The following is a 17753-nucleotide window of genomic DNA, read 5'->3' as shown; positions in this document are numbered from 1 at the left end:
CTATTGCTATACGATTCTACAAAAGACATTTAAAGAAATAGCCCAGGAAATAGGTACTAAACAATCCTCTACTAATTCTCTAATTCAGTGTTTGAGTTATTCATCCATTACTCTTTCCCTCACTTTGAGCTTTACTAATAGAGTTTTCCATTTTCATTAAAAACAGGTAAGTGTTAACATTTCCGTTTAAAGATGAGGGAAGAAATTACCCGGGTTTCCTGGAAAAACTTGAAAAATAGTTTGATTTTGTGTTTGGGTTGTAGCTTAGAAGCTCTATAAGTAGTTTTACAGCTTTATAGCAGTTAGTTTTTCAAAAAACTATTTTCAATATGGATGAGGCTAGCTTGATTCTCTCAGATTTAGTTATTGTAAAAACATGTAGTAGAACCATTGTTTCCTGTTCCTTCCCTGCACTGCAGCATTCTCATGACATTTGATATCAGAAATGAGGTGCTTATTGTGACAGTCGGGATAAATGGTACATTTATAAGTGGTTTTTGTTCTAAGTAGGGAAAAATAATGTTTAGCACATAGAACCTAGGGATTCTTGTCCATTTTTCATTTTATGCTCAGCAGGACGTCCTCCCAAACCCCAAACTTAGTGGTACATTTTGGCTCACAGTGTATTAAATCTGTTGAATATTAAGGCCCTCAAATCTAACAATTAAAAATATCATGTTCACAGTTTAAAAGTTTTGTTTTGTTTCTTTTTTTAAAAAAATGGTTGCTAAGTAACCTGGAGCTCTTTCAATTCCCTGTTTAAACAGATTCTCTTTACATTAAGAGAAAGCGTTAGAGAACTCCATTTCATCCGGAATTTTGAACTGAAGAAACTATTCCTGAAAGAAATGTCTTAAGCCAGTGAAATAAATTGGAGTATAATTACCTACACAGACATGAATCATCATGAACTTTTTTAATAAGCAAATGCCAACTGGCCTTTAGCATTTAACTGCTTTTAGAAATTTAATGTGATTCACTGTTGTATATATGCCGGGCTGAAACAGGCATATAATTTATGGAAGAGAGTCCTTGCTACCCTACCTCTTCTCACTTCTAGATCCTATAAAAGCTTTTGAAGTTGAAGGGTGATCATGTGGCAGCTCCCTGCTATTATTGTCTTCCATTTAAAAAATATGCACTATTTATATGAAGTTTTTAAAGGGGAATCTTTTTCTTATTTACATACAAATGACAATGTGAGATCTATTTTGAGAATCATAAATGACTTAAGAATTCCCTGGTGATCCAATGGTTAGGACTCCATGCTTCCATTGCAGGCGGCCTGGGTTCTATCCCTAGTCAGGGAGCTAAGATCCTGCATGGTGTGGCCAAAAAAAAAAAAAAAAATGACTTTAATATACACGCCATCGCCAGTCTCTTTTATTTATCTTTTTGAGTGAATCTTATTTTAGACTTACTGATCTAGAATGTATGCATCAGTGTAGGAAAAAAGCCTAGAGACAATGATTAAAAATCTTTTGATTAAGTTATAGTGATGTCTAATTTTAGAAAGAGACTCAGTAACTTAATGAAATTGTGACTTCCCTTTGAAAGTGTGAGCATTTGGCTTTAAATTGTCTTCTCATTCTTTACTTTATGTTCTTTGCATTTCTGTTGCCATTTAAAGTATTCAAAGTATCATTTTATACTTCATTTCATTTGATTTCTTCAATTGTCCTTGACACTGGTAGGACAAGTACTTTTATTTTCATTTTGTTCTGTGGAAATCAAGGCTCAGTTACTTAAAGTTCTCTTGAAGTTCACATGACCTAATAAGTGAAAGAACTCTGACTTTCATCCAGGTCATTTGACTCCAGAGCTCTTTCCAAAATTACATGCAGGTCATTACCATGTCTTGTAGGCTATTAGTTAAGCAGAGTACTGGCTAATTTAATTAAACTGGACAAAGAGAAAATAACATCAAATGAATCCTAGAATTAACTAGAACATGATTTCTTATCATTAAAGGAAGTCTCATCTTTCATCTGACAAGTTAGTCATAAAGGCAGCTTAGTTGAATTGGATTAAGATATATATTGTTTTCATAATTCAATTAGTAAGAAGACAAGAAATTCATGAGCACACACAAAAAAAACCATGTTATATGTAAGGATTAGTAAAGACATTTGGATCTACTTAACATATATTTAAATGGGCAAAATTCAGACTATATATTATCAGTCTGTAGGAAATTATTTGGTTTTACAAATCTTTGAATAAAACGGAAACTTTAAAAAAATTTTGGCCATATCAGTCCTTTTGATTTTGTAGTTTTTCATTCTTTTCCAATTATGTTCTTCTGATGATTCATATTTTATAGACAGCTTTCAAAGAAATACTTCAAATAATTAGTAAGAAATATGCATTCCTAAGATCTTCCTCACCATTTAAAGGGAAGATGTCTTTTTAAAATACGGCACCAATATGGTACCAAAATATATGAGAGGAAAGGATGAAAGAAAAAAGACTGATAATATTGGAAGCCACTCAAGCATGATTAAAAAAGAAAATGAAGTATCTGTAGGAAATATAGAGCATGAATGCTCCAAAATTTGGTTCATTCCTTTCTAGAAATATTTTCTTTCTGTGGTCTCTGGAAAACATGTAAAACAATATATAGTAAGGCAGATAGCTAGTGGGAAGCAGCCACATGGCACAGGGATATCGGCTCGGTGCTTTGTGACCGCCTGGAGGGGTGGGATAGGGAGGGTGGGAGGGAGGGAGACGCAAGAGGGAAGAGATATGGTAACATATGTATATGTATAGCCGATTCACTTTGTTATTAAAGCAGAAACTAACACACCATCGTAAAGCAATTATACCCCAATAAAGATGTTAAAAAAAAAACAATATATAAATTAGAGTTTCCTAGTAAGTTTCACGCAATAATATTCTTGTCTCATAGAAGGAATATAAAAAAGATTTGGAAAATGAAATAAAAGGGAAAGGAATGGAACTTAATTCAGAAGTACTTGATATTCAGAGAGCAAAACGTGCATCTGAAATGGCTAGTGAGGTGAGTACATTTATGTAACAATTGAGAATGTATGCATTTTCAGCTGATCTCCTTGTCTGTAAACCTTTCTCAGAGATTTTACAGTTGACCCTTGGACAACATGGTTTGAGCGGTGCAGGTCCCCTCATATGTATTTTTCAGTTGTAAATTCTACGGCGCTCCACAGTCCGCGGCTGGCTGCATCTGTGGATCTGTGGATGCTGGGATGTGGAGAGCCGATGATGAGTCATAGGCGGATTAGTCCTCTTGTTGTTTAAGGGTCAACTGTGTACAGTGTAAATGTTCCACAGCTTTTATGTATAAGATGATTATAAGCAGCTATGACCTAAAAGAGTCTTTTCCCCATCAATGAATTAAAAAAAAATGATGCTCACCATTTCCTGTCTATGTGGTGTGAGACAAATGACCATTTCCTCATTTTAGAGAAAATTCTGTATAATTAACCAAAATAATTTAATAAGGTTTAACTTCATCTTTTAAACAAGTGAAAGGCATATTAGGAAGGTGTGTTATCATGGTCTGTCAATAACTGTAGTTTAAAAGTTCCCATGCTGGGGCTTCCCTGGTGGCACGGTGGTTGGGAGTCCGCCTGCTGATGCAGGGGACATGGGTTCGTGCCCCGGTCCGGGAAGATCCCACGTGCCGCGGAGCGGCTGGACCCGTGAGCCATGGCCGCTGAGCCTGCGCGTCCGGAGCCTGTGCTCCGCCACGGGAGAGGTCCCAACAGCGAGAGGCCCGCATACCGCAAAAAAAATAAAAACTAAAAAAATTTTAAAAAGTTCCCATGCTGCGTTGCCCATAAACAAAATGACTGTCCTAGTCCTTGCCTAGCTACTAAGTGAGTCCACTTAAACCTCTGTATAAAATGATAGTGGCCATTACTTACTTTACATGAAATTTATAAGAATGAAGTGCCTCTGAAGTGCTTTAAATCCTTTACTCCTTGTGTTATGTCGTTACTTTAATAGTAAATAATGGCACTGGGCTTTGAGAAGAATCTGGCTGACTTTAGCAGTGAAAAAATTTAAAGCTTTATCCCCGTATGTTAATAAACGGTGGCGATGATGGTGGTGGTGATGATGGTGATGACCCTATTAGGTTGCAAATGATAGAAACCCAACTCAAACTGGGTTAAGCAACAAAGAAACTTTGTTTTGGTTGAAGAACAGAGAAATCCGAAGATCAGGTTTCCTTCAGGTTGGAATTCGAATGATGTCTCTCTTCCTTCATCCCTCAGTTCTGTTATCTTCACAGTTGCTTCATTTGTGAGAGGCTGCTTCTATGTGATGGCCCCTCTTCACGACAGGATAACTCATGTCTGTGGCCACTAATCCCAGTAGGAAGTGAGCATCTGCTTCTTTAAAATAGGATTAAGTTCTAAGGATTGAATCTCATTGGGTCACCTTCTGTCCTGTGCCCACACTTGACCCAATCAAGACTGGAGTCAGGAGTCAGTTAACTTTCTAGGTAGTTTAATGATGTTTTAAATATAAAATATTCTAAATTGATATGTGTTTCTAAAGATTTACGTTCGTCTTTGGCTAGTGTTCTTTACATAAATTAAAGGAAACATTAAAAGCATTTTAGTGGAATTAAAAGTATATGTGGGTAGTAGGAAATCACCCCACCCAAAGTTTATGGATTGAGAGGGGTTAGAGGTAATTCCTCAAGAGAAAATTGTAGAACTTTTTGCCAGAATAGGGAGGAATAGATGCTGTTCGGGCAGAAACAGCAGCTGTCTGCCACGATGTCTGGCTAATATTGTCATTACACTTACCCGCGTTAGTAATTTTCTACAAATTCTTCTGTTGTGATGACATATCCAGCGACATTCAGAGTCAGATCTTGTAAATCACTTGTCAATAATACTTGGAAAAGTTGTTTTAAACTCTCAATGGCAGAGTTCAGCCAGTGAAAGATGAATGGCAACACGGTAGCAGGAGCAGCAAAAACCCAGGTCTTCGCATGTGGGTATAGGAGTAAAAGACCAGAAGAAGCTGTCAGTTACTGAGCACCCGCTCTGTGCTGGGCACTAGGCTATGTGCTGTCTCACTGACCCTCCCAGTGATCCTGCGTGGAGGAATTATTATCCCCAATTGCAGATGAGTAAACCAGAAATGTGAAGAAAGATTTCCAACATCACACACACAGCCAAGAGTGCTCTGACCTCAAAATCAGTCTTCTTTCTAAAATATCAACTCATTTAAACTTGCCTCTGTCCTTCAGGCCTCAAGACAATTGTCAGTGAAGATCCTCACCTGGCAATAGCCTTTTTATAATAAAAATCTTCAGAGTGTATATATACTCTTCTTCAGTGAGAATAGTGAGTATAGTTCTAAGCAGTTCAGAAAATTTAGTTCTAGGCGGTCATTCATAGTTCAAAGTAAACTATGTTTTCTTTTTTAAAAAAATACGTTTAGCCATTTTTGGTATCATTGAATACAGATGTATGTTTGTCCCCTGAGTGTCTGAGTGTTGTAAAATGTTGCTTTTTTACAGAAAGAATACAAGAAAGATCTGGAATCAAAAATTAAAGGGAAGGGAATGCAAGTTGGCACTGACACCCTTGGAATTCAGCATGCCAAAAGAGCTTCTGAGATAGCTAGTGAGGTTAGTAGAGTGAGTGATGCAGACCTTGAGACTCGTACAAATCATAGTAACAAACTGATTAGTACATGACATTTTCCAAAGCTTTCTGTGACTAGTTTAACAGTTTGGAATGGAAACCATCTGCAGTCATCATGCTTACTGGGAAAATTTACAGTTTCTGCTTTGCTCATTAACTTCAAGTATATCAAAGAAAACTTGGGGAAAGGCATTTTAATAGAACACACACACACACACACACACACACACACACACACACCTGCTCACTTTATTCCGTAATACAAATCTCATGTTAATTTTAAACTATGATAAATATTTTCATACCATTTTTTCTTGAAGGATGGATCGTGTGCTACTTGGCATATCTGCGTTTCCAACTTGGTGAGCAGAGCTTGAAAATTACACATCGAGACTATAACATGGCAAACATGCCATTTCTGTGTGATTTGGTTGCATGTTCTCAAAATATCCTCTGTTGACCTCATCAACACGTCTGAAATTTCTGTAGGGTCAGCAATTTTGGGTTGAGGTTCATTTCTTCTTCATGTAACACATGAACAACAGGATATTAATTTAGAAGTTTTGTCTTAGATGCTATGACATGATAGATACAAGATAACAAAGTTGTAGCAGTCAGAAGGAAATGTGTATTTTTCGAAGGAAATTCCCCAGAATCAGTTCCACATCTCTTGAATTCCCCCAGAAATTTTGAAAATGTAACAGGGCCACTGGAGCAGAGAGTATTTGGGAAGAGATGACTTAGAAGAAGAATACATAAAGAGAAAGTTGGGGTACAGGTTAAGGGGTGCAGCTCACTTACCTCAAGGCTGGCTAGGGTGAGGCTTCAGTTGGGTTACTGGGAGAGCTACGATGTGACAAGTGCAGTTAGGAAGAGCTGGCTTAGGACTGAGTCCCACCCAGGAAATCTGGAGGTTGAGAGGTAGCTGATTAACTGCCGGCGGAGTTACTGCCGTGTTGGGATCTGCTTCCATCCCCAGGGTTAGGTACTGGCCAGGGGAATGGAATAGCCATAACTGACTTAGTCAAAGAAACTAGGGATGCCAGAGAATTCTTGACGAGTAGGGATTCCATTTAGAAATGGTGGGGGTGGGTGGGAGGATGCATGCTGAACAGGCACTTGAAAACCTTCTTTGACTCTGCCCTTAATTCTATCATCCCCCTGAGACCATTGTTACGAATTTGCTGTAGAGCCTTCCAGGTCCACTCTTATTTGTATATAGGTAACTATACACTTGTGCACACAGGGACTTAAAAAAACCTTAAATAAATACCATGTACTTTGTGCTTACTTTTCTCACTAAATATTACGGACCCTTTTCCATGTTACTTCACATAGTTCTACTTCATTCCTATAGAAAAATTGTATTCTATAATGTGGATGTGAATATGCAACCATTTACATCTAATGTCCCATAGGCACGACCACATGTAAATGGTGTTTAAGTGCATTGTAACAGGGACTCAACATTACACGCCGACAACCCTTACTTTTTCCCTGGGTCTGCTTCCCTCTTCCACCCTCTTCTTAGCAAATGGTGTCAGTGAAATCCCAGAAGTCACTTTGATTTCTCTTGTCAGCAAGTTTCATTGACTCCAGCCCCATAATGACTTCCTAGATCCATCTACTCTCCCCCATCCTCATCCAAGCTACCATCTCTATCACCTGGATCATTACAGTATCTTCCTAACCAGAGTTTTGCTTCCATCACTGACCTCTCAGTACCCATTCTCTACCCAGCAGCCAGAACAATCCTGGAAGAATTAAGTTATGTGATTCCTCCCACTGAAAACTCTCCAGTGGCTTCCAGTCATGGGCAGCATGGGCGCCATACTCCTTCCCCTGGGTTTTGCATGGTTGGTTCTTTCTCGTGCTCTCTCTTGTCATTCATTTCTTAGATTTATTAGTACTTTCTTATGGTGGCCTCCTTGAGCTTCTGAGTAGCTAACTACCCAGTAACTATCAAATCACTACTTAACAATTTTCTGCTATTTTTGTTATTATGAGGAGAGTGTGACATCCAGTATTAGTTAAGGTCCTGGATTGGAGTGTGGGAGTGGGGTGGGGAATTTGGAGCTGTAGAAGAGTTTTTCCAAATCACCCTCATGGGGCTGAGACTTGAAGCCAAAATAAAGCATACTTCCTCTGGAGAAAAGAATGTGGGAAGAATAGAGATTTTGCATTTCACACTTTTACCTAAGAACCTTCTGTGACGTATTCCTTTTATGAGAAGTTGGAGTGCTGCATCTTTCCTTAGTATATGGTGATACGTTACCTTATTCAGCCATACGCTGGTTTAGATTTCTCTGAGTATCTTGGGACTGTACACAGTTGACACTTGAACCACACGGGGGGTTAACCCACATATAATTTATGGTCTCCCCTATGTATCTGTGGTTCCTCTGCACCCGCTGATTGATCCAACCACAGACCAGGTAGTACTGTGGTATTTACTATTGAAAACTATCCATGTATAAGTGAACCTGCACAGTTCAAGCCCATGTTGTTCATGGCTCAGACTTACTAGGAAAATGGTGCATTTTTGTTATTGAGAGCCTATGGGAAAAACAGGCCTAGGGGAGTCAGCTGTACTGTGGTTACAGGTAGCTTAAACCAATTTTGGTGAGGCTATTATGTTTGTAATCCGGAGGTCTCATTTGCATGTAATTATAACCATGTCCCAGTTTGCCCAAACGACAGGCTCTCAGATCCTTTTCAACCAGACTTAGGGACTTTGCTATAGCTCAGTGTTTATTTTTTCAGGTAAAGTCAATGTGCTGTATTATTACACAAATGACGTCTAATATTCAAACCTTCCTGTACCTGTGGGCTTGACCATGTGACTTTCTTTAGCCACAGGGTCATTAACACATTTGACTCAGGCTCTAAAAGCATGTGTGCATTGGGACTTGCTTGGAACCTAGATGTCATCATGTTTTTCTTTTAAGTTTTCGGGTATTTTATTATGCATCAATATTAACTGATGTGATTAGCGTCCTATGTAGTCTATTTATGTGCTTTTGAATGCTTTTAGATTTGAAAGTTCATATCGGAAAATTAGATGACATACGTCTACCATGAGACGTGGTGGCAAAAAAATTTTGCCATGGTGGCAAAATCTATGATCAGTACCTCAGTTTCTACATATATTGCCCTTCAAATGAGGTGTTTTGCTTTCGGGCCTAAAGAGGCTGGCTAAAAACAGAGCTTTTTACAGACATAGTAATAATTGAATATTATTAGTTTGAAAGTTAGACATTAGTACTTGAACTTTCATTCGAAAAGTGAAACTGAGACTGTAAGTCAGTGAAAATAGGCAGATTTATGGGTAGTAGATGGGGAAAAATATAGTATTTCTCTGAGATTGAGATTTTTGTTTACGACGTCTCTAAATTTAGAACACCACAAATAAGCAAAGCAAAATTTACTTTAGAGCAGGGAATCACAAATCTACAGTATGTCAACATAATAGAAAATAACTGTTTTTGAAAGAATTTAATAGGAGGTAATCAATAGTTTTTTTCCTTTTAATATAATTTTCATTGACGAAAAACATACAGAAAAATGTACAATTATAAGAGTACAGCTTGCTGAATTTTATAGTCAGTTTTAGAATGTGACAAGAGTCTCTTAAGACAGTTGTGTCTGTGTACTTATGACATTTTATTATAAGTAACAGGTAATCCAACTCAAACTGGCTCAAAAAAGCAGATAACTTATTGTTCTTATAACCAAACAGTAGAGGAATTCTTGGGTGTGGCTTGATCTAGGACTCAAACAGTGTGATTCCGTTTCATTTTCTATCTTTCTGTTCTCAGGCAGGCTTTTTTCTCCTGTTTGCAAAGAGACATCTGGCAGATCCTAGGGCTACAGACTTCTCCATTCATGTCCAGAAGGAAAGAGAAAGTCTCTTGATACCTTGTGTGGAAAAAGAAATGTACCTATCCTTGAACCGATCATGAAGGGCCAGGGGTGGGCTATAACGATTTACTTAAGCCCAGTGGGGCCCTTGGATGGCGGCCAGTCTCAGCCAAGCTGGGGGCTTAGAACAGGAAGCAGTGCGTTGCCCAGTGGCAAATCAAGGAACTAATGAAGGAAAAAGAGGAGTGGGATTCCAGGGAAGCAACCAGCAATTATTCACTACAGAACAAGACCTGACAATTTTATACTCACATTTTATTGATATTCATCAACTGAGTTATATATTAACCAATAATTTATCAATTTTACCATATTAAAATATAAAACATTTTCCTTCAGCTCACTCTGTTTTCTTTTTTAAGTCAGGTTAGTAGAGAAAACCTCCTGATTCCTTGTGAATACATCACTCCAAGTTGTGTTCTTGCCACAAATTAAAAATCTTTGTTGTTTCCTAGAAATAAAAGACATAAAGGTCCGACTTATTTCTAAAAGCCATGATCTTGATGTCAAAAATGACATCGAGTTTTTCAACACAGATTTTCAAACTATTGTAAAGCCCTAATTGCAGGTTTTATTTTCTGCAGAAAGATTATAAAAGAGATCTGGAGACTGAAATTAGAGGGAAAGGCATGCAGGTGAGCACAGGTACCCTCGATATCCAGAGAGCTAAGAAAGCATCTGAAATGGCCAGCCAGGTAAGAAACTAATGGCACACACAGTTTAAAACAAACATATCGAATTGTATACAGGAAAAGTATAAGTGTTTCCATATGTGTGGCATTGAGATTCAAACACATAAATATCTACATTGCTATGGAAGGCCATGCAAAGCTCTGAAGATTGTTTTCTGTTCTTTTAGAAAGAATATAAGAAAGACTTAGAAAATGAAATTAAAGGGAAAGGAATGCAAGTGAGCATGGATATCCCGGATATGCTTCGAGCCAAGAGGGCATCTGAAATCTATAGCCAGGTTGGTAGAGAATGAAGATGCTTAGGATAATGTATTCTAATATCCAGTCACCTTGTGCTGTGTGTGTCTCTGTGATTGGTGTCTTTTTGAGGGCTTTCTATTCAAAGTCAATGCACTCTATTATAAAGGAACCATTGACCAAACCTGATTACCTCATTAATGAAAGGGACAACTGCTGTAGATTCAGTTCAACAGACATTATTGAGTGTCAGAGCACCCGTGTTGGGGCCCTCTGTTTTGGGTCCTAGGGCATTTTGACCTTTTTAATTTCCATATTTTGACTCTATTGTGAACTTGGCTCTAATGCTTATACTACAGAAAAAAATTACAATTTGTCTTTTATCCATTTCATCATGAGTGTTTTAATTAAAATAATCAACTTCAACTGAAACTGAGTGAATAAAACTGTAATAGGTGAAATTGAATATTAACTAAAATTTAATGGAAGAACTAAGTTTTCTTGATAAAATTTAATTTTCCAGGTATACCTGTAACATATCCTCTAGAAAACTGGATGTGAGAGAAATAAGAAAGTTTATTGGAAGAAGAAAGTTAATCAGATAAAATCTGATTTGGGCAAAAATATTCATTAGTGAATAATTTCTTTGTTATAAAATTTGTTACAAAAAGAATGAATCCTAATGGAAAAATAGTAAAGGGAATGAAAAAAATAAAATGGTTAAAGAAAAATGATGAAGGAATTGAATTTGGTTAATGGGGTTTGTGTTGAAATAATTTTTAACTGAATTTGACCAAATTTGACCAAAATTCTGGTTGACATGAGCAAAGAGTCTAAACATTCACTGGTTCGAAATGAGAGTGTTACAGGACTCAGCTTCGGTGGCTTGTCACTCAAGGATCCAATACTGGGCTTCCCTGGTGGCGCAGTGGTTGAGAGTCCGCCTGCCAACGCAGGGGACGCGGGTTCGTGCCCTGGTCCGGGAGGATCCCATGTGCCGCAGAGCGGCTGGGCCCGTGAGCCATGGCCGCTGAGCCTGCGCGTCCGGAGCCTGTGCTCCGCAACGGGAGAGGCCACAACAGTGAGAGGCCCGCGTACCGCAAAAAAAAAAAAAAAAAAAGAGTAAAAGCTTCCCATAGGAAGTGATGCCTGAGCTGTTGGAATTCCTGCTTTAACTTAACAGTGTTGATTTTTTGAGTATGATGAGGGTACATCTGATTTCAGGAATTTTAGTTATTTGGGATACAATGGAATACTTAAAACAGTGTAATGATGCTGTGGTGCATTTCAACATGAACAGGAATTACCTTTCCTAACAAGCATCCGTATGCCATGCAGTTACCTTCCCTGACTTTGGAGCCAGAGCGCCTGGGTTTAAATCCTGGTTCTGACACTTCTTAGCTAATCCCTACATTTCCCCATCTGTAAGAGTGGATAATAACAGTATCTGCTTGTGGGGTTAATTAAATGAGTTAATGTGTGTTAAGTATTTAGGACAATACCTAATACTGTGTAAATGCTGGCACTAGTAGAAGGTATTGCCCAGGATGTATCAGAGCTCAGAGTACATTTTTTTTTTTTTAAGATGTTGGGGGTAGGAGTTTATTAATTAATTTATTTATTTTTGCTATGTTGGGTCTTCGTTTCTGTGTGAGGGCTTTCTCTAGTTGTGGCAAGCGGGGGCCACTCTTCATCGCGGTGCGCGGGCCTCTCACTATCGCAGCCTCTCTTGTTGCAGAGCACAGGCTCCAGACGCGCAGGCTCAGTAGTTGTGGCTCACGGGCCTAGTTGCTCCGCGGCATGTGGGATCCTCCCAGACCAGGGCATGAACCCGTGTCCCCTGCATTAGCAGGCAGATTCTCCACCACTGCGCCACCAGGGAAGCCCTCAGAGTACATTTAGTAGAAAGAAAATTGAGATTTCAGTCTCCACTACAAAATACTAGTACCTTTCTCGTAATCAAATGTATCTTTATCTGAAGTAGGAAGCAAAGCATAAATCCAGAAGCATGAAAACAAGTAAGCAAAGAGAGTCAGGTTACTGGTAGGAGTTCTAAGGGCTACTTTGAACAGGAACTGGGACTGCTCCTGAGAGAGTAGGTTCTAGGCTTTGGAATGCTATTAAGGTCAAGCCCTCCCAGGGCGTTTGAATAGTCTAGGTTGGGAGGCATTGCCTGAGTGGAGGTGAATGTGATTTCCTAGACTGTTTGCCTACTCTGTTTGCATATGCTTTTATGTTTACTATGGCATAAGCACATCAACAACTGCTTTGAATCCTAAGATATAATTTAGAGCCAGGTGGTATATAATAGAGTTGGAAAAAGTAGTGCCATTTTCTTTGTCTCTGTCTCTCTTGTACATGCGCACACAGAGTTTCAGATTCACGTTCACGGTTTATAATTTTAGAAAAAGTATAAAGATGAGGCAGAGAAGATGCTTTCTAGCTATTCTACTGTGGCAGATACTCCTGAAATCCAGAGAATTAAGACAACTCAACAAAACATTAGTGCGGTGAGTAGTCATTATTTCTTTTCAGTTGCCACCTTGAAATTATGTTTTGTAAGGAGGGCCTTTTTCCCTCATTGTCTGATTTTTGGCTGCATTGCTAGAATTTTCTGTCAAATGTATATCTTTCCTTCTTTAAAATAATAATACCAAATGTTCTTACAACTTATAATTTATCATGATTGTTGTAGAATTACAAATTCATATTTCCTTCTTTGGTACAAGCAACCGCTATTTTTAACTGAATTTTAAAATTTCACTCAAGAAAGAGAGCTTAATCTTCCACACAGATTTTACTTTGAAGATGAAAATAGTCATATGCAGTGATTTCCTTCCTGGTCATTGATTATTTACATTGATAATATACTTAGGGGTTTAGCAGTTTGTAACCAGTTCCTAAACTTTCATATTTTTGTTCTGAGGCATAGGAATTTTGTCAGCACCATTCACTAAGATACTGGGCTTCTATTTAAGGGCTATATAAACTTGAATTCTAAAATAAAAATTGATGGTACAGCTAATATTTTAATGTAGAATGAACTCATTTAGTAGTTACGCAAATGTGTTATTAAAAATATAAATTCTATTATTTCTGAAGATTTCTGGAATATTTTCTGCTTCTAGTAAATTGGCAAGCTCTTAACCCTCCAGGTGTGCTGCTCAGGTACCTTTAGGGTCTTCACAGGCAGGCGGTGCTGAGAAATGGAGAAATCTTGCTGGAGGAGTCGATGAGGGAGAAGGGCAGTGTGGCTCTTACCTCCTGTGATTCCACGGTCTCCCAAATTTCTAGCTTTTGCAGGGGAACATCTCTCATGTCCTGCTCTCCTGACCCCCACTGGTCCTGGTGGTTCCAGGGCCCCCCTCTCCCCACCCCGACTCACACACACTCACGGGACCCGCGGGTTAACAAATATCAAGAGAGGGAGTAGTTCTGTCCTCGTATGACTTCCTTATAATTATTCTATTCTTCTGTAGGACACTTTGTTTTTTCTTTTGCTTTGTGTTTGAAAGGGGTGGGTATTGGTAGGGATTTTTCTGTAGGACACTTTGTTTTTTCTTTTGCTTTGTGTTTGAAAGGGGTGGGTATTGGTAAGGATGGGAAGGTCTAAGGAATAGGTGGAAAGATAAGGAAAATAGGCTGACTTAGTGTTGATGTTGAAGATAGAGCTAATGTTTTCTTTGAAGAGAACGAGAGCATCTTTGCTCGCATTTGGAGAATAGCAGTTGCTTAAAACTTCATGCTGGTTTTGAATTAAATGATAACTGCTTAGTGAGCTTTTTTAATATGTCCTTTGATTTTTCTCAAATACACATGTGATATGTATTTGTATTTGAGAAGGAAACTCTAGTTTGCCGATTTATATTCTCAGATCAGGCCTTGTAAGTTACCAAGCATACCCTAGAACAGGTAGTAGAGGTTTACTGTAATATTGTGGAATACAAAACCAAAGTTTTGCATTTATTCTCATAATGGATTATTTAATTGATTACCGTGACATTGGTTCTCATAAATAGAAGCTGTATTCACATTACTTTAAAATCTGAGAAATTTTCTTCTTCAAGAATCAGATCTCTAGGACTTGAACTCTGATAAGCTTATAGTTATTCTTTTCCTTCTCTTATAATCAAGGTACTTTATAAGAAAGAAGTAGGAGCTGGCACAGCAGTAAAAGATACTCCAGAGATTGAACGAGTGAAGAAAAATCAGCAGAATATTAGTTCAGTAAGTTCTCTATAGCATTTTTTTAAATATAAATTTATTTTTACTTTTGGCTGTATTGGGTCATTGTTGCTGTGCGCGGGCTTTCTCTACACTGCGGTGAGCAGGGGCTACTCTTCAATGCGGTGCACGGGCTTCTCACTGCGGTGGCTTCTCATCGCAGTGGCTCCTCTTGTTGCGGAGCATGGGCTCTAGGTGCGCAGGCTTCAGTAGTTGTGGCATGTGAGCTCAGTAGTTGTGCTTGCAGGCTCTTGAGTGCAGGCTTCAGTAGTTGTGGCGCACGGGCTTAGTTGCTCCGCGGCATGTGGGATCTTCCCGGACCAGGGCTCGAACCCGTGTCCCTTGCATTGGCAGGCAGATTCTTAACCACTGCGCTACCATGGAAGCCCCCAGTTCTCTATAGCATTAATCATCCTTTCCAAAAGCAAACATAAGCTAGATAAATGTTTTTGGTTCTTTACTAAACTGGCTGCCTTTTTTTCTTCACTTTGTTGAAGCACTATTTCATCAAATATCAAAGGTCTAACTTTCAGAAGGAAACTGTAGCCTTGTTCCCCTTGAACCTAAAGCAGTATTTCATCTTGATATATCATAGGGCATAAGAGATAGATCACTTTAATAGTACAGTAATGAAATCTAGGATTAGATTTCACCCTTTTGAACAGAATTTTAAGTGTATTAAATTTTTCAGAGAAAGGATACATTTCAATACCTTTCCACAACTTGGAGGAAAGAAATTTTACCCTGACAGAATGATTAAAGGCCCTAGAACATTCATTTGGTGGCTTAAGAGAAGGTTTCAAAGAGGCCCCATTCGCCTTCTGCTTCTTCCAATTTCCAGCAAAGGAAAGCACACACCTTCACTATAATTTTGTAAAATAAATTACCTGCTTCCCCACCCCCAGTTCCCTTTGAGCTTGGTGGAAGGGTAGAGGAGGTGTTTAATGTTATGGATTAAAAACTTCTTCATTCAGTGCTTGACATTTACAATGGATAATTGCTATCCTTACCAATAGGCATATTTGGTAATAGTTGTTATACAGTCATTCCTTGGTATCCATGGGCGTTGGTTCCAGGAGCCCCACCAACCCACACTCACACACACTTATACACATTCATACCAAAATCTGCAGATGCTCAACTGCCTTACTGCTGGCTCTCCATATCCACGGTTTCACACTGAGGAAGTGAAGGGCCTACTGTATTTAGCTTCTTGCTGAGGAACTCAGTAGGGTTCTTTCCTCGCTTGCCCTTGCCTGACCTTTCTCTTCACCTTCACCCTTAGAGGCAGAGTTTTCTTGAAGTCATCCAAGTAGAACTGCCTTGATTAAACTCCTCTGTCAGGAACTCTGACGGTTACCTGGCATCTTAGAATGTGTGCACTGGCATTTGTGGAGACAGAGTAGGAGAGGCAAGGTAATGCTGTGGTAAACAGACTTCAAAATGAACTTACAAAAAATCTGCAGAATCCTAGTGCACTAAAACCCCTGTAGCATGAATGAAGCTGTGCACGAAAATCCCTGTAGCATGAACGAGGCTGTGCACGAAAATCCCTGTAGCATGAACGAGGCCGTGCACGAAAATCCCTGTAGCATGAACGAGGCCGTGCACGAAAATCCCTGTAGCATGAACGAGGCCGTGCACGAAAATCCCTGTAGCATGAACGAGGCCGTGCACGAAAATCCCTGTAGCATGAATGAAGCCGCGCACGAAAATCCCTGTAGCATGAATGAAGCCGCGCACGAAAATCCCTGTAGCATGAATGAAGCTGTGCACGAAAATCCCTGTAGCATGAATGGAGCTATCTCCTGAGGAAAGCATAAGGAGGAGGACCTGACGGTGAGGATTCCGATCCGCCACGGCGAGAGCCTGTGTCAGGCAACGCTAGAGTCTGGTGGAGAAATTCGTTTGGCTGAGAAATGTAAAACGGTTGTTTCCTTCACTTCCAAATGATAGTATTTGAAATGTACCCATCAGTGTACTGGTGTATATAATGTTATAAACGTTCTGTACTGTGCAGTTCTATTGCCTACAGTGAAATGACTGGTTGGAGTCGTATGAAAAACAGAAATGTTCATCTTTAATCATGTTTAGCTTCTCACCCGAGGAAAATCACAGAAAGTAGTACAGTCTATCATTTCGTCTCCCAGCATCCCACTGCCCCTTCTAGCAAACAATAGTAGTTCTGTATCTCTATGAGGTTGGGCCCTAAACTCCTGCTTAGTATTCAAATGGAAAGTTGCCCTTTCAAGATTAGCTAGATCTGTCAAACCAAGGTAGGACTCTTTAACATTTAAAGATCTCGACATTTTCCACCTCCAGAGTAAAAGTCTTTGGGCTATTAGCTTTCTCTGTTAAGAACTACTTTTGAATCTTAGTTAGAGCTAGTCTGTCTCAATGTACTCTCCGTTTAACTGTTCTGGATCTGGCCTAATATTGACGTTGTTACTCATATCTCACATTAAATGTACAGATGCTAAGATATAGATGATCGCAAAGATATTTAGGTATCGTTTCTTTATGACTGTCAGTGTGGATTTCAGCTTTAATCATTTTAAACATTACCAAATGATTTCTAAAAGATGTTTTATGTAGATTTAAGTCTTGGCTAAATGTCAACATATGCCTCTTAAGTCTAGCCCATGTTTCCGTACATATATGTGTGTGTCCTTTTTCTCGAATCCAATCTTCCATGAATTTTACACATATTAAAATACCACCTGATATGATAGCATCACTAATCATTTCGTAAATTTAAAGAGCTTGTCCCAGGCATAACTGTGTGTTGGCATTATCATTTGTCTGGTTGATCTTCCTCTAAATAGACTTGAACGAGGAGCTTTTGATTGAAGCAAATGCCGGGATATAGGCGGGCTTTACATAACATGATTGTGTGGATAGAAGACACTTCCTGACTTTCTGCCACTGGCCCATCTATAGCGATCAGCACTCAGTGGCCTCTGTTTGTAGTGCATTTCCCTCCACCTTCCCCTTTCTCTTCTTTTTTTTTTTCTTATTCTGGATCATTTGGGTA

The 17753-nt window shown here is 39.0% G+C and overlaps 1 protein-coding gene across 1 annotated transcript in view; it reads left to right on the top strand.

Moving 5' to 3' along the window:
• Positions 1–17753, top strand: part of NEBL (nebulette) — a 109231-nt gene that overhangs the window by 52301 nt on the left and 39177 nt on the right. Inside the window, exons 13-18 of the mRNA XM_060164890.1 lie at positions 2909–3019; positions 5519–5629; positions 10151–10261; positions 10426–10536; positions 12901–13005; positions 14630–14722. Coding sequence (XP_060020873.1) covers positions 2909–3019; positions 5519–5629; positions 10151–10261; positions 10426–10536; positions 12901–13005; positions 14630–14722 — 642 coding nt within the window. The remainder of the gene's footprint in view (positions 1–2908; positions 3020–5518; positions 5630–10150; positions 10262–10425; positions 10537–12900; positions 13006–14629; positions 14723–17753) is intronic.

This window comes from Lagenorhynchus albirostris, chromosome 1, assembly GCF_949774975.1.
Source record: "Lagenorhynchus albirostris chromosome 1, mLagAlb1.1, whole genome shotgun sequence".
In the NCBI taxonomy this organism is placed as follows: Eukaryota; Metazoa; Chordata; class Mammalia; order Artiodactyla; family Delphinidae; genus Lagenorhynchus; species Lagenorhynchus albirostris.
Note: the sequence above shows the minus strand (reverse complement) of the source record. Positions and strands in the feature narration are given on the sequence as shown.